The following is an 18,296-nucleotide window of genomic DNA, read 5'->3' on the forward strand; positions in this document are numbered from 1 at the left end:
CAGTCACAGACATATCATTAGCACTGCTTTTTAGTTGTATTGATTATTATTTCTAATCAATGGTCAGCACATCTGATATCTGGTACTATTCCCTCCAGATGTCTTCTGTATCAACTGATTTGGACAGGGTGCTTTTATGATCATGAGAAATGGAACTTCAAACATTACTTATTTAGGTGCCTGTTTGCTTTCTGTTTTTGTTTGTTTATTTTAATAAGCTGCTCCAGTGATCCTTCCATTTCTGAGTTATATCCCACTTCCGATTCTGTTTTCTGAACTGCTCACTCTGATCATTCTGCTGGTTCCCTTATTATTAAGTTACTAACCGCTGACACCTGCCCATATCAACATGTCTAAGAAATGCCTTTAACAGGTTAAGTATTATCATTACACCCATTGTGCAGATAAGGAAACCGAGACATAGTGGAGTGCTTAAGTCACACCAAGGAGTTAGTGGAAGATTTGCACCCAGGTAGTTTGACTGCAGAGCAAAATTAACCAATAGAAACATAATTTGAATCACATATGTATAATTTTAAATTTTCCAGTAGTCACATAAAACAAGTAAAGACAGGAATATCCATTTTAATACTATTTTTATTCAACCCAATATACCCAAAATATTATAATTTCAACATGTAATTAATATAAAAAACTAATGAGATATTTCATCTGCTTTTCTTCATACTAAGTCTTAGAAATCCATTGTGTCTTTTCTTTTCTCCAAAGAACACATACAGATGGCCAACAAATGCATGAAAAGATGCTCAACATCACTAATCATTAGAGAAATGCACATCAAAACCACAATGAGGTATCACCTCACACAGGTTAGAATGGTCATCATCAAAAAGTCTACAAACGATAAATGCTGGAGAGGGTGTGGAAAAAAAGGAGCCCTCCTGCACTGTTGGTGGGAATGTAAGTTGATACAGCCACTGTGGAGAACAGTATGGAGGTTCCTTAAAAAACTAAAAATAGAACTACCATATGACCCAGCAATCCCACTACTGGGCATATACCCTGAGAAAACCATAATTCAAAAAGATACATGTACCGCAATGTTCGTTGCAACATTATTTACAATAGCCAGGACATGGAAGCAAACTAAACGTCCATCAACAGATGATTGGATAAAGAAGATGTGGCACATATATACAATGGAATATTACTCTGCCATATAAAGGAATGAAATTGAGTTATTTGTAGTGAGGTGGATGGACCTAGAATTTGTCATACAGAATGAAGTAAGTCAGAAAGAGAAAAACAAACACCATATACTAACGCATATATATGGAATTTTAAAAAACGGTACTGATGAACCTAGTGGCAGGGCAGGAATAAAGACACAGACATAGAGAACAGACTTGAGGACACGGGGTGGGGGAAGGGTAAGCTGGGATGAAGTGAGAGAGTGGCATGGACATATATACACTACCAAATGTAAAATGGACGGCTAGTGGGAAGCTGCTGCATAGCACAGGGAGGTCAGCTCAGTGCTTTGTGACCACCTAGAGGGATGGGATAGGGAGGGTGGGAGGGATGCTCAAGAGGGAGGGGTTATGGGGATATATGTATACATATAGTTGATTCACTTTGTTATATAGCAGAAACTAACACAACATTGTAAAGCATTTATACTCCAGTAAAGATGTGAAAAAAAAAAAGAATTCCATTGTGTCTTTTATAGTCAGAGCACATCTCAGTTCATACTAGCCATATTTCAAGTGCTCAGTAACCACACGTGGCTGGTGGCTACTGTACTGGGTAACGTAGCTTTAGAGTATGCCTTTTTAACTGTTTATTCTTCCTCCCCCAGTACTTCTCTATACTATTATATCTTCGTTATGATTTTGTAAAAGTTTCTTTGCCTTTCCCCAAATTTTATCGTATTGGAATTGAAATAATCCATAACTTGGGCATGGAAATTTTTACAATCACACCACTCAAAAGGAAAATTTAAACACCCCTTCCAAATACTTAGAATGCTATTATTGCATTCATAATTCATTTGTGGGGAAAAATGAAGTTGTTGGTATTCTTTAGTCTTTAAAACTTCATAAAAAAATAACTATACTTAGTATCTGTGGGTTCAAACTGGAATTTAACTCACTCAACATTTGTTGTGCACCTGCAGTAACACAAACTACCAGCTGGCAGAATGAAGAAAAGATGCCCTGAAGGAGGGCAAGTATATGGGAGAGATGAGATCTGAGTGTAAACACATCTGTTACCTGCTTTTCCCGTCTCCTCCCTAGGGAAATTCCAATCTTAATTGTCAGTGTGCACTGTAAGTCTTTTTTTTTTCTTTTTATGTTTTATATCTAATTTCTCATATAACAATAGTGTTATATACTGAATTTACTTATAGTACCAAGACAATCTTGGCATTTTGTAAATACTTTCTTTTTTTTAATTTTCTAATTTTATTTTATTTATTTTTTCATACAGCAGGTTTTTATTAGTCATCAATTTTACACACATCAGTGTATACATGTCAATCCCAATTGTCCAATTCATCACACCACCACCCCCAACCCCCCGTGGCTTTCCCCCCTTGGTGTCCATATGTTTGTTCTCTACACCCGTGTCTCAATTTCTGCCCTGCGAACCGGTTCATCTGTACTATTTTTCTAGGTTCCACATATATGCATTAATATATGATATTTGTTTTTCTCTTTCTGACTTACTTCACTCTGTATGACAGTCTCTAGATCCACCCATGTCTCAACAAATGACCCAATTTCATTCCTTTTTATGGCTGAGTAATATACCTTTGTATATATGTACCACATCTTCTTTATAAATTTGTCTGTTGATGGGCATTTGTGTTGCTTTCATGACCTGGCTATTGTAAATATTGCTGCAATGAACATTGGGGTGCACCGGTCTTTTTGAATTATGGTTTTCTCAGGGTATATGCCCAGTAGTGGGATTGCTGGATCATATGGTAATTCTATTTTTAGTTTTATAAGGGACCTCCATACTGTTCTCCATAGTGGCTGTATCAATTTACATTCCCACCAACAGTGCAAGAGGGTTCCCTTTTCTGCACACCCTTTCCAGCATTTATTGTTTGTAGAATTTTGATGACGGCCATTCTGACCAGTGTGAGGTGATAACTCACTGTAGTTTTCATTTGCATTTCTCTAATGATTAGTGATGTTGAACATCCTTTCATGTGTTTCTTAGCAATCCGTATATCTCCTTTGGAGAAATGTCTATTTAGGTCTTCTGCCCATTTTTGGATTGGGTTCTTTGTTTTTTTGATATTGAGCTGCATGAGCTGCTTGTATATTTTGGAGATTAATCCTTTGTCAGTTGCTTCATTTGTAAATATTTTCTCCCATTCTGAGGGTTTTCTTTTCGTCTTGTTTATGGTTTCTTTTGCTGTGCAAAGCTTTGAAGTTTCATTAGGTCCCATTTGTTTATTTTTGTTTTTATTTCCATTACTCTAAGAGGTGGATCAAAAAAGATCTTGCTGTGACTTATGTCAAAGAGTATTCTTCCTATGTTTTCCTCTAAGAGTTTTATAGTGTCCAGTCTTACATTTAGGTCTCTAATCAATTTTGAATTTATTTTTGTGTATGATGTTAGAGAGTCTTCTGATTTCATTCTTTTACATGTAGCTGTCCAGTTTTCCCAGCACCACTTTTTGAAGAGACTGTCTTTTCTCCATTGTATATCATTGACTCTTTTGTCATAGATTACTTGACCATAGGTGCATGGGTTTATCTCTGGGCTTTCTATCTTGTTCCATTGATCTATGTTTCTGTTTTTGTGCCAGTACCATATTGTCTTGATTACTGCAGCTTTGTAGTATAGTCTGATGTCAGGGGAGCTGATTCCTCCAGCTCGGTTTTTTTCCCTCAAGACTACTTTGGCTATTCGGGGTCTTTTGTGTCTCCATACAAATAATAAGATTTTTTGTTCTAGTTCTGTAAAAAATGCCATTGGTAATTTGATAGGATTGCATTGAATCTGTAGATTGCTTTGGGTTGTATAGTCATTTTCACAATATTGATTCTTCCAATCCAAGAACATGGTATATCTATCCATCTGTTGGTATCATCTTTAATTACTTACATCAGTGTCTTATAGTTTTCTGCATACAGGTCTTTTGTCTCCCTAGGTAGGTTTATTCCTAGGTATTTTATACTTTTTGTTGCAATGGTAAATGGGAGTGTTTCTTTCATTTCTCTTTCAGATATTTCATCATTAGTGTGTAGGAATGCAAGAGATTTCTGTGCATTAATTTTGTATCCTGCAACTTTACCAAATTCATCGATTAGCTCTAGTAGTTTTCTGGTGGCATCTTTAGGATTCTCTATGTATAGTATCATGTCATCTGTAAACAGTGACAGTTTTACTTCTTCTTTTCCAGTTTGTATTCCTTTTATTCCTTTTTCTTCTCTGATTGCCGTGGCTAGGACTTGCAAAACTATGTTGAATAACAGTGGTGAGAGTGGACATCCTTATCTTATTCCTGTCTTAGAGGAAATGCTTTCAGTTTTTCACCATTGAGAATGATGTTTGCTGTGGGTTTGTCGTATATGGCCTTTATTATGTTGAGGTAGGTTCCCTCTATACCCACTTTCTGGAGAGTCTTTGTCATAAATGGGTGTTGAATTTTGTCAAAAGCTTTTTCTGCATCTATTGAGATGATCATATGGTTTTTATTCTTCAATATGTTAATATGGTGTATCACATTGATTGATTTGCATATACTGAAGAATCCTTGCATCCCTGGGATAAATCCCACTTGATCATGGTGTATGATCCTTTTAATGTGTTGTTGGATTCTGTTTGCTAGTATTTTGTTGAAGATTTTTGCATCTATATTCATCAGTGATATTGGTCTGTAATTTTCTTTTTTTGTAGTGTCTTTGTCTGGTTTTGGTATCAGGGCAATGGGGGCCTCATAAAATGAGTTTGGGAGTGTTCCTTCTTCTGCAATTTTTTGGAAGAGTTTGAGAAGGATGGGTGTTAGCTCTTCTCTAAATGTTTGATAGAATTCATCTGTGAAGCCATCTAGTCCTGGGCTTTTGTGTGTTGGAAGATTTTGAATCACAGTTTCAATTTCATTACTTGTGATTGGTCTGCTCATATTTTCTATTTCTTCCTGGTTCAGTCTTGGAAGGTTCTACCTTTCTAAGAATTTGTCCATTTCTTCCAGGTTGTCCATTTATTGGCATAGAGTTGCTTGTAGTGGTCTCTTAGGATGCTTTGTATTTCTGCAATGTCTGTTGTAACTTCTCCTTTTTCATTTCTAATTTTATTGATTTGAGTCCTCTCCCTCTTTTTCTTTCTTTTTCTTGATGAGTCTGGCTATTGGTTTATCAATTTTGTTTATCTTCTCAAAGAACCAGATTTTAGTTTTATTGATCTTTGCTATTGTTTTCTTAGTTTCTATTTCCTTTATTTCTGCTCTGGTCTTTATGATTTCTTTCCTTCTGTTAACTTTGGGTTTTGTTTGTTCTTCTTTCTCTAGTTCCTTTAGGTGTAAGGCTAGATTGTTTATTTGAGATTTTTCTTGTTTCTTGAGTTAGGCTTGTATAGCTATAAACCTCCCTCTTAGAACTGCTTTTGCTGCATCCCATAGGTTTATGGATCGTTGTGTTTTCATTGTAATTTGTCTCTAAGTACTTTTTGATTTCCTCTGATTTCTTCAGTGATCTCTTGGTTATTTAGTAATGTATTGTTTAGCCTCCATGTGTTTGTGTTTTTTACGTTTTTTTCCCTGTAATTCATTTCTAATCTCATAGCATTGTGGTCAGAAATGATGCTTGATATGATTTCAATTTTCTTCAATTTACTGAGGCTTGATTTGTGACCCAGGATGTGATCTATCCTGGAGAATGTTCCATGCGTACTTGAGAAGAAAGTGTAATCTGCTGGTTTTGGATGGCATGTCCTATAAATATCAATTAAATCTATCTGGTCTATTGTGTCATTTAAAGCTTCTGTTTCCTTATTTATTTTCATTTTGGATGATCTGTACTTTGGTGTAAGTGAGGTGTTAAAGTCCCCCACTATTACTGTGTTACTGTCGATTTCCTCTTTTATAGCTGTTAGCAGTTGCCTTATGTATTGAGCTGCTCTTATGTTGGGTGCATATATATTTATAACTGTAATATCTTCTTCTTGGATTGATCCCTTGATCATTATGTAGTGTCCTTTCTTGTCTCTTGTAACATTCTTTATTTTAAATTCTATTTTACCTGATATGAGTATTGCTACTCCAGCTTTCTTTTGATTTCCATTTCCATGGAATACCTTTCTCCATCCCCACACTTTCAGTCTGTATGTGTCCCTAGGTCTGAAGTGGGTCTCTTGTAGACAACATATATATGGGTCTTGTTTTTGTATCCATTCAGCAAGCCTGTGTCTTTTGGTTGGAGCATTTAATCCATCCACGTTTAAGGTAATTATCAATATGTATGTTCCTATGACCATTTTCTTAATTGTTTTGGGTTTGTTTTTATAGGTCCTTTTCTTCTCTTGTGATTCCCACTTAGAGAAGTTCCTTTAGCATTTGTTGTAGAACTGGTTTGGTGGTGCTGAATTCTCTTAGCTTTTGCTTGTCTGTAAAGCTTTTGATTTCTCTGTCAAATCTGAATGAGATCCTTGCTGGGTAGAGTAATCTTGGTTGTAGGTTCTTCCCTTTCATCACTTTAAGTATATCATGCCACTCCCTTCTGGCTTGTAGAGTTTCTGCTGAGAAATCAGTCGTTAACATTATGGGAGTTCCCTTGTATGTTAATTGTCATTTTTCCCTTGCTGCTTTCAATAATTTTTCTTTGTGTTTAATTTTTGCCAATTTGATTACTATGTGTCTCGGCATGTTTCTCCTTGGGTTTATCCTGTATGGGACTCGCTGAGCTTCTTGGACTTGGGTGGCTATTTCCTTTCCCATATTAGGGAAGTTTTCAACTATAATCTCTTCAAATATTTTCTGGGGTCCTTTCTCTCTCTCTTCTCCTTCTGGGACCCCTATAATGTGAATGTTGTTGTGTTTAATGTTGTCCCAGTGGTATCTTAGGCTGTCTTCATTAATTTTCATTCTTTTTTCTTTATTCTGTTCCACGGCAGTGAATTCCACCATTCTGTCTTCCAGGTCACTTATCCATTCTTCTGCCTCAGTTATTCTGCTATTGGTTCCTTCTAGTGTATTTTTCATTTCAGTTATTGTATTGTTCATCTCTCTTTGTTTGTTTTTAGTCCTTCTAGGTCTTTGTTAAACATTTCTTGCATCTTCTCGATCTTTGCCTCCATTCTTTTTCCAAGGTTCTGGGTCATCTTCACTATCATTATTCTAAATTCTTTTTCTGGAAGGTTGCCTATCTCCACTTCATTTCGTTGTTTTTCTGCGGTTTTATCTTGTTCCTTCATCTGGTACATAGCCCTCTGCCTTTTTATCTTGTCTATCTTTCTGTGAATGTGGTTTCTGTTCCACAGGATGCAGGATTGAAGTTCTTCTTGCTTCTGCTGTCTCTGTAAGTCTCTAAAGTACATTATAGGCAGACTTTTCCCCTTTATTTTAAAGATATATTTTGTCTTTAATTGGTATAAGGTTGTAATGGTAAAAGAAAACCCAGATCCCCAAGAATCCATATAGCATGATTGACATAAGAAAATTAAGAATGTAGGGCTTCCCTCGTGGCGCAGTGGTTGAGAGTCCACCTGCCGATGTAGGGGACACGGGTTCATGCCCCGGTCTGGGAAGATCCCATGTGCCGTGGAGCGGCTGGGTCCGTGAGCCGTGACCACTGGGCCTGTGCGTCTGGAGCCTATGCTCTGCGGCAGGAAGGGCCACAGCAGTGAGAAACCCGTGTACTGCATACTGCAAAAAAAAAAAAAAAGAATGTAGGTTTTTCCTAGATTGCCTCTTATAAGTCATACAGAAGAGGAAATTATTTTAACACAGCTTTTTTTTTTTAGCTAAAGTTTTTTTTGGTTAAGACATTAGCCTTTTTTTTTTTTTTTTTTTTTTACTGTATGATCTCTCATATGTGGGATATTAAAAAACAAAGAAACAAATAAAAACAAGATCATAGATACAAAGAACTGATTAGTGGTTGCCAGAGGTTGGGGATGGAAGGGGGGGAAATGGGTGAAGGGGGTCAACAATAACAACCAAAAAATCAATTAAAAAAAGAAAAAGAAAGAATCTCCAGAGAGCTTGTTATAATAACAAAACAGATTCCCGAGGGCTGCCAAGCTGGACTTTCTGAATCAGATTATCCAGGAGTGGGGCCTTGGACATTTTAACAAACTCCCCAGGGCATTCTTATAGATAGCAGTCAGGGCTAATCACTCCACTTATCCTAGGGAAACTTAGGCCCAAAGAGGCCTTGAGCCAGTCATCAGCAGAACCAAAATCAGAATTAGGTCTTCTGACCCACAGTTAGATATTCTTTGCACCCCAAGACCAGAAACCTATAGGACCCAAAGAACTGCACATCATTTATTTGTTTTAATTTTCTTAAACTCAAAGTTACTAATGCCCATAGTTTAAAGAATCAAATATAGGTCATTTTATGGAGCTTATATGAAAACAGTTCCTCGCCTATGCAACTCCATCTGCCCCTCCCCACAAGGAAACACTTTCAACTCTTTCAGCTGATTCTTTCGGTATTGAAGGAAACCAGACTGTCACCCAAAAAAATGCCTCTTTGACATAATTATTTTGAGCTGAAGGCAATTAAGAAGCAGCAAATGCAGGAAAAGCTCTCTCTACCCTTCCCCTCTTTTCTGCTTAAAGGCAGGATATAAATTCTCCTTTTCTGGAGACAGATTCTTGTCAGCCCAGAAATGTACCAGGGAAACCTACAAACAAACCTTACTCCATTAGTTCCCTCCCATATGTTTACCTTCCCACAGTTTGCCATCCTTGGAAGCCTAAAACTGTTTTCCTTTGTCCTGTCATTTCTCTACAAATGTATTGCTCTTTGTTGAAGATGCTATATAAGCCAGAGTTCTAAACTGCTATTTTGAGTTACTTTTCATTGAAGTTTCTCAGGCATGATGTGTGCCGCATGCATTAATAAACTTTTATTTTTCTCTTGTTAATCTCTTTTTGTTAAAGAGCCCCAGTTGAAATCCTAAGATGGGTAAAGTTTTGCCTCCTTTACAGTATTTATTCCCACGCTTGGCATCATTTGCATTTTTACAACGAGTATGCATCAATTTGTTATTCTTATGAGGTCTTCATAATACAGTCAGGATGGACTGCCAGGGATGCGTGGGCACTGCAAGGTGCGTCCAGGGTCACTGGGCGCAGGCTACCAGCTCCTCCAAGGCTTGCTCACGGCGGTTGCCGTGGACCAGCAGCACCTCCTTGATCCGGTCCTGCTGGAAGCCCATGTCGCTGAACTGCTCCGAGAGGCGCAGGAACTCCCCTGCCTGGCTCTCGGAGAACTGGAACATCTCCATGGCCTCATCCACCAGGCCTTCCTCGTAGCCCTGTCGCAATAGCCGGTCACAGGAACTAAGGTAGCTGAGAAACTGGCTCAGGCTCTGCCGCCCAGTCTTCTGTAGAGCCATGATGGCCCTGTGCAAGGGATACCCCAGGGCGACCACTGGCCCGATGAGGTCTTGCTCCTCCTGGCTCAGGGCAGACAGCAAGTCAGCAGAATCAGGGTGCAATCTGTGGGTGGCGAGAGGCTGGGGCACCTGCCCAGGAGGTGGCAGGCAGGCATGCGGGCTGAGGGACGCAACCGCGGGCCTGTGGCTCCGCAGCGGGGGCACGGCGCCAGCCGTGGAGGGCCGCGGGGGCAGCGCAGGGGTGCTGGGGAGCGATGGCTCGGGGCCCGGGGGTGTCGCGGGGGCGCTGGGGAGCGGGAGTGCCGGGCCCAGGGGTGACGCGGGGCCAGGGCAGAGGCTCCGAGCTCGGTGGCGGATGCGGTGCAGGAGACTGCGGGGGCGGGCGGCCAGCCTGCACTCAGAGAGCCGCCGCCGCGCCCCTGCCAGCTCCGACCTCACGCCGCGCAGCACGTCCAGCGAGCACCGGTGTTGGCCCAGGCTGGGACTCGCCGAGGAGCTGGGCTGGGGGCTGCAGGGGTCCGGCTCTTCCTCCATGGCAGAGGCTTCTTCCTCATCCTGGTCCTTCTCCTCCACCTCTTCCTCCTCAGGATGCTCCTGCGGTCTAGCCTCAGGACCTTCAGCTGTGGCAGGCATGGGCTCAAGACATTAGCCTTTAATTAGAGTAAATTCAGCCTCTGGTATAAAGAACTAGACTTTGAATTTCAAATGTCTCTATGTGTTATAATTGCTCATGTAAAACTCTTACTACAACTACAGTTCATGTTATTGAGGACTTAAAGTAAACACCAAGAATTGAAATACTGTCTTCATACTCTCTACAGATAGAAGATGGCATTCACTTTTACATAAATTTATAAACATTATTTTTAAAATTACAGTTCCATTGAGCTTCCATTTGAGCAATTGTGTAATGACATAACTACAGCAGAAAAACTAAAGAAGAGAACACTGAAAAATACTTTAAGAGAAAAAATTACTGTGTTTTCCTCAATCAATAGAAGAGACTTGTTAAATAGCAACATCAAAAAATAGTATATGTAGATATTGAATAAAATGGAAGCAATTTACTAATAAAACTCCCATTCATATAATGTATATGTGTACAACATCCAGAGAATATTTCTATCATGCTTCCATTTGAGCAGTGTTATATCAGTTAACTAATAGCAATGAAACTAAAAGAGAAAATAATCAAAATTATTTTAGAAGACAAAATTCTTACTGTGTTTCTGGATTATTTTAGTGGATGTGTCAACAATAAAAATACTGTAATTACTCTACCTACAAATATAATAAAATGGAAACAATTTACTTTTAAGATTCACATTTAGATAGTCTACAGTTGTAAGACAGTATCTTAAGAATTATAATTCTATCTTCCATTTGAGGCTTGCAATGATCGCTTAATAGGAATGAAGCCAAGAGAGAAAATATCCTAATTACTATAGGAGAAAGCAAAGATGCATTTTTCCTATGATTCTGATCTTCAGAAATAGGCTCATTAGAAGCTGCATCACTTCTGTTTTCAAGTTGTGTGGACAAAAACCAAAATCCAGCACTTGTCTAGAGATGTTTATTGTTGAAGTGAAGGATGTGCTGGGCCATGCTGTGAATGTAGTAAAAGACATTGAACTGTAAACTTTAAAATGGTTAATATGATGAATTTTGTGTTATTTGAATTTCACCTCAATAAAAAATTTTGTTAATATTCTATGAAATCTCCACTGTCTGAAACATTCATTATATCAAATTCCAAGATCCCATCCATGTTCCTTTCTCCAATAACAGCAACCCATTCTCCCATCTTCTCCAACATTTTCTGTTTATTAAGTTCACTCATTCTTTCTTTCTAGGATTCTGTCCTTGGTCCTCTTTCTATCTCATGTTACTGGGTGTCTTTAGTGGGTGATTTCATGACTTTCAACTTCCACTTAAGTAATGATGATTCACAAATTTGTGTCTTTCCTAAACTCCAGACCCACACATATAGCTATTCATTAGACCTTTCCACTTGTTGGTTCTGTAATGTCTCAGATTCAGTTTATCTAAAACGTAACTCATCACCAACTAGATTCACTCTCCCAGTATATTTTTCCTGAATTTTACTCAGTTGCTCATGGACAGTATTTAGAAATCACCCAATACATTACTTTCCTCTGATCCCTTTCCCAATTATAATAAGTCACCCAAATCCTGTCAGTGCTACCTCATTTACATCTCTCAAATATGCACTCGAGGGCTTCCCTGCTGGCGCAGTGGTTGAGTCCGCCTGCCGATGCAGGGGACACGGGTTTGTGCCCTGGTCCGGGAAGATCCCACATGCCGCGGAGCGGCTAGGCCCGTAAGCCATGGCTGCTGAGCCTGCGCGTCCAGACCCTGTGCTCCGCAACGGGGGAGGCCACAACAGTGAGAGGCCCACGTACCGAAAAAAAAAAAAAAAAGATGCACTCTAAAATTTTATTAAATGTATATAAAAAGTATTAAAGATATGATGAGTTGAATTGTCTCCCCTCAATTCGTACGTGGGAGTCCTCACATCTAGTACCTCGATGTCACCTTCTTTGGAAATAGGGTCATTATAGATGAGGTCATACTGGAGTGGGGTGGCCCCCTAATCCAATATGACTTGTGACCTTATAGAAAGGGGAAATTTGGACCTGAACAGGCACACAGGGAGAGTGCCATGCGGAGAGTAAGACTGAGATAGGGTGATGCAGCAGAAGGCAAGGAACGCCAAAGATTGCCAGCAAACCACCAGAAACTAGGAGAGAGGCATGGAGCAGATTCTCCTTATGGTCCCCAGAAGAAATCAACCCTGCCAACAGGTTCATCTTGGACTTCAGGCCTCCAGAACTATGAGACAATAAATTTCTCTTGTTTAAACCACCCAGGTGTGATACTCTGTTTCATCAGCCCTAGAAAATTAATGTAGTATGTGTGCTTTTTGACCAGAGTATTCACACCTAGTAATTAATCATATGAAAATAATTGCACAACTGAATAAAGGACAATAACAGTGTGTATAATTGTATAACAGGGGAAACAACCTAAGTGTCTTACAGTGGAGACAAAGTTCATAAATTATGGCATATTCAAACAATGGAATGTCATGTAGCTCTTAAAATTAATGATGTGCATATAAAGAGTAAGACAGAAAGAAATTCATAATATAGTTAAGTTGCTTGAATGGGGCTACAAAAGTATATATATTATGAGGCCATTTTTTGTCATTTATATTTTTTGTGTTATAAATAGGAAAAAGTCTGAAAGTATATCAACGTGTTTACAGTAGTGGAATTTCAGGTAATTTAGTTTCCTCTTTTGCTTATCCATATTTTCTTAAGAGATGTGGTTAAGAAATAAACCTTTAAGTTTTTCTGGTTTTCTCTTTCCCCACTATCCTCTTGTAAAGATGCTGCTCTCTTTGCCTGAGTAGATTCACAATTCTTCTCTACCTTGGGAGGGAGGAAGGAAGAAAAAGAGAAAGAGGAAGAGGAGAGGAAGAAGGAAAGGGAAGTTCAATCGATCTACTAAAAAACTAAGAAAGAAAGATTAGGGAACTTAGAAAGCAAAATATCAGTGCAAACTGTAGGAGAAAACGTTTTGGGGAGGTAGAGGGGTATGAGGAGAATGTGGAAGAGAGAAAAGCACAGAGGAAGAATGTTCCTGGGCGGTTAGAAGATTTTTGAGCAGTGCAAGCTAAAGCTCAGATTTTCATTTGCATTGTTCTTAGCTGTTTGGATTGTACTTCTTTGAATGCAATGTCATATAGTGAAAAGATCCAATGAGTCTCGGATTTACAAAGTTTACGCTGTTTTTTTCTATAATAATAAACATATGGATTCCAGTGCACAAACTGAAGTATGTAAGAAATGTTACTTTATTTTTCTATATCTGGACCTTAATTTTATTTTTTGTTATTATTCCACCCAGGGACAAAAACTTATCCTTAGATAATGTGAGTTTTTCTGAGATAATATTTAAGTGGAGGCAGGGTGGGGGGCACAGGCTTAAGTAATGTTGAGTCACATGTGGGGCACATCTGGGCCTCAGCTCTTAGAAAAATGGCATCTTCTGAGATGTGCCCCATCCCACCTCGTCTTTGGTCATCCGTCCACCTAGGATCCTGACTTTTCTGGTCTGGTGAGTCTCTTTCGTGGGCACATGCTGTTTTTAAGGCAAGGGAGACACTCACTGGGCTCCTGAGCCATACTGGGCCATGTCCACTTTATTCCCTTACACCCTGGGCTGTGGGTAAACTCTGGGATCTTGTCACCTCCCGGGCTCAATATGGGACTTGGGTAGGGAAACCATAGATCCACTTAAGCAATACAATGAGAGTCTGTAATTCTCAAATGCTTCTAGGGTTTTTGCCATTGTATTCCCAACCTTCTAGCCACCTCCCAATACAGATACCACGAGTTTGACCTCTTTCCTCAAGGACACTCACTGATATTTAACTCTTTGGAATTATCTCAGATTCTCTCTCTCCCCTTGGTCCTGAGAAGTCTTGCCACAGTTTTGTGCTATCCAGATTCTTCTTAGGTCTCTGAGCATCCATTCACTGTCTCTTTCTTGGACTTTTGTTCCATCTTTTGCCCATGAAATATTCAGCTTCCCAGTGTTCCTTCTTCGGCCCACTGTCTCTCTCAGTTTTCCCAGGTTACCTCTTCCATTCCCAAAGATTTAACCACCACCTCTAGGCTAATGATTCCTGAATCTACAGTTCCAGCGCAAAATCTATGTCCAGTTGCTATATATCTCCTCTTGATCTCCCACAAGCCAATAACAACTTAACTAATCCCAAACTCTATGTATCTTCTGGAAACCTTTCTCCTGCATTTTCTTTCTCTCTCCTTCATTTGGTAGATACGATTATAAACTGCTGAAGTTACTAAGGAAAAGTGTTTAGTGCTCTGAGGATGTTCACTGGAGGTGCTCTTCATCTGTCTGGGATGGCAAGTAGGGATAAAACAAAAGGTTCTCTCACTGACATGTTACTGCCACCAGGATCTCTGTATCTGCACGGGTCAGGTAGCTGATTATGTCACTTCCTTGCCCCAGATCTTCAGGAAAAACATGCAGTGGTGCATTCAGTGGGGTGACCACCATGAAAGAGAGGAGTATTTTATTATTGTTTAGAATTGTTGGCAATTTAATTATTATTGCTTTCAAATACCCCACAGATAGTGCACCCCCTTTTTGCCTGCACCTGGGGCAAACCACTCCAGTTGCCCTCTCCTTGGTATACCATTGAAAATTTGAAAGTCTCCAACATCCTCACTTATTTCATCTGCCTTTCAGGTAAGGATCTAAAGCTGCATCACTCTGTCATTTCTCTTCTGTGTCTTTTGGCATGCTCTCCTCTCTGCCTGGAATTTCCTCACTCCATACACACACTTCATCTGGTTAAGATGAAGTTTAAGATTCAGATTAACATCATCTCCCCCAAGAAGCCGCCTCTGTTCCTTCAACACTGAGTTGTGTGCACTGCTTGGGTTTACATAGTATCTTCTAAATACTGAATTCCTGCATTGTCTGCATTGTACTCTAGTCTGTTTATGACTCTATCTTCCCCAGTTAGTGTGCCCAAATTATTCATTTTCCTATCTCCAGGATCTAGGGAACTAGTTGTCACATGGAAGCCTTCAACAAAGGTTTGCTGAAAGAATTAAGAAATAATAAAATCATTATTACTTTATTTTATTTAGTTATTTTGGTTTTTTTCCAGTTCTATTGAGATATAATTGACATACAGTACTGTATAAGTTTAAGGTGTACAGCATGATGATTTGACCTACATACATCATGAAAACATGACCACAATAATTTTAGTGAACATCCATCAACTAAAATAGATACAAAATAAAAGAAAAAAACATTTTTCCTTGTGATGGGAACTCGGGATTTACTCTCTTATCAACTTTCATATATAACATACAGCAGTGTTAATTATATTAATCACCTTGTACATTATATCCCTAGTACTTATTTCTCTTATAACTGGAAGTTTGTACCTTTTGACCACCTTCATCCAATTTCCCCTCACCCCCACCTCTGATAACCACAAACTTGATCTCTTTTTCTGAGTTTGTTTCTTTGTTTCTGAAGTATACTTGATCCACAGCACTATGTTAGTTCCTGATGTACAACATAGTGATTTGATATTTCTATACATTACAAAATGATCACCGTGATAAGTCTTGTTACCATCTGTCACCATACAAAGATAGTACATTATTATTGACTATATTTCCCATGCTGTACATTTCATCCCTGTGACTCATTTTTGTAACTGGAAGTTTGTATCTCTTAATTTCCCTCACCTATTTCCCTAGTTCCCCTCATTCCCCTCTCCTCTGGCTACTACCTGTTTGTTCTCTGTATCAATGACTGTTTCTGTTTTGTTATGTTTGTTCATTTGTTTTGTAGACTCCACATATAAGTGAAATTATATGATATTTGTCTTTCTCTGTGTGACTTATTTTACTTAGCATAATACCCTCTAGATCCATCCATATTGTTCCAAATGACAAGATTTCATTCTTTTTTATAGCTGAGTAATATTCCATTATGTGTATATTATATGTGTATATATATATATTATATATGTATAAAATCTCACATCTTATTTAACCATTCATCTGTTGATGGGCAGTTAGCTTGCTTCCATATCTTGGCTATTGTGAATAATGGTGCAATGAACACAGGGGTGCATATATCTTTTAGAATTAGTGTTTTTATTTTCTTTGGATAAATACCCAGGACTGGAATTGCTAGATTGTATAGTGGTTCTATTTTTAATTTTTTGAGGAACCTCCAAATGTTTTCCATACTGGCTGCACCAATTTACATTCTTACCAACAGTGTAAGAGGATTTCCTTTTCTCCACATCCTCACCAAAACTTATTTATTGTCTTTTTTTTTTTTTCACTGTTGTGGCCTCTACCATTGTGGAGCACAGGCTCCGGATGCTCAGGCTCAGTGGCCATGGCTCACGGGTCCAGCCGCTCCGCGGCATGTGGGATCTTCCCGGACCGGGGCACGAACCTGTGTCCTCTGCATCGGCAGGTGGACTCTCAACCACTGCGCCACCAGGGAAGCCCATTTGTTGTCTTTTTGATAATAGCCATTCTGACAGGTATAAGGTGATATTCATTGTGGTTTTGATTTGCATTTCCTTGATGATGAATGATGTTGAGCATTTGTTGGTCATCTGTATGTCTTCTTTGGAAAAATGTCTCTTCAGGTCCTTTGCTCATTTTTTAATTGGGTTGTTTGTTTTTTTTGGTGTGTTGTATGAGTTCTTTATACATTTTAGATATTAACCCCCCTTATGAGTTATATCATTTGCAAATATCTTCTCCCATTCAGTAGGCTGCTTTTTCATTTTGTGGATAGCTTCCTTCACTGTGTAAAAGCTTTTTAGTTTGATGCAGTCCCATATGTTTATTTTTGCTTTTGTTGCCCTTTTCTGAGAAGACATACCCCAAAAAAGTATTGATAAGACTGATACTGAAGAATGTACTGCCTATGTTTTCTTTTAGTTTTATGGCTTCAGGTTTTACATTTAAAGCTTTGATCCATTTTGAATTTGTTTTTTAATGTATTTTATATATTTATATGTTTTTATGTAATTATATTTTTAATACTAATTAAGAGTTAACACATTTAGTACCTCTGAAATGCTGTATGTATGAGTTTATGATAAAGGGTGTTTAGTATTATTCTTGGGACATAAGTTTTCAATTCTACAGAATACTTATTTTCATGTAAAAAAATATTTGGAGCGATCCCTTAGTATCTCCTTCTACTTCCTTGGCTGATGCTCTTTAGAAGCCCTTATGTGAACTTTCCACACATCTATTTAAAGCCAGAGTTTGTCTCCACCCATGCTGCCTTGATTCTGTGACATCACAAAGTGGAAGATGTTTTTGAGTTTTAAAGAATGTTCTTCTCCAGATCTCTGCAGAGCTTTTGTTTTGGCAAGACAGTTACACTCAGTGACTCAAAGATTGGGATTCAATCATTATTCCATTCATTTAATTCCACCAGTAAATGGTGTTAGAGTTCAGAACTCTGAGCTACAATAATGTGGAATTTTAAAAAGGTGCTTAAAATCCTTGACAGCTGAAGCAGGAACATTTAAAATACATATGACAGGGAACCAAACTGTGTAATATTCTCTCTGTTATCTTCACCAGAGAGATGGGCTCTGGAAATGATTCCTTGTTCCAGGTGATAAAATACAATCTGTTCCTCTCTTCCCATTGCTGCCATTTATAAACCATCAAATCTTACAGAATTTTTTCTTCCCAGTGTCTCTCATAATTATCTCTTTCATTTTAACTATAGCAGTCTTGTGAATGTTCCATAACTTCATACCATATCTTATGCACTGATTCTATAAATAGTATTCTAGTGTTGAAATATCAAAAAGAGCTGGAAGGTGTGGTGTGCTGGTAAATGTATCACAACCAGTTCTTTGGAGAAAGAAGCTCTGTTTGTAGCACTTGCCAATTTCCATGGTTTAAATACCCCTACCAAGACAGATTTCAGACTATTAACTTGGTGTCACTGAATGAGGAATTAAGGAGAAGTGCACACAATTAGCTTTTATGAGCCAGTGTGTGCTGCTACAGATCAGCTCTGGCCTGCCACTGGCTGGAAGATTAATTTTTCTAAAGCACATTTAAATCAGGTTGCTCTCAAATTTAGGAATCTACCTGAGCTTCTACTGCCTACCGTGG

The 18,296-nt window shown here is 38.7% G+C and overlaps 1 protein-coding gene across 1 annotated transcript; it reads right to left on the minus strand.

The window, feature by feature from the left end:
• Nucleotides 1–9,069: 9,069 nt before the first annotated feature.
• Nucleotides 9,070–13,656, minus strand: LOC308616443 (ubiquitin-associated protein 1-like; the record flags this gene model as incomplete). Its single annotated transcript, XM_081232680.1, has 3 exons — nt 9,070–10,182; nt 12,092–12,157; nt 13,642–13,656. 3 exons carry the CDS (start codon nt 13,654–13,656, stop codon nt 9,271–9,273), a joined length of 993 nt encoding a protein of 330 aa, XP_081088806.1. The 3' UTR covers nt 9,070–9,270.
• Nucleotides 13,657–18,296: the final 4,640 nt, after the last annotated feature.

This window comes from Mesoplodon bidens (genome assembly GCF_964165515.1).
Source record: "Mesoplodon bidens genome assembly, chromosome: 4".
NCBI lineage: Eukaryota > Metazoa > Chordata > Mammalia > Artiodactyla > Ziphiidae > Mesoplodon > Mesoplodon bidens.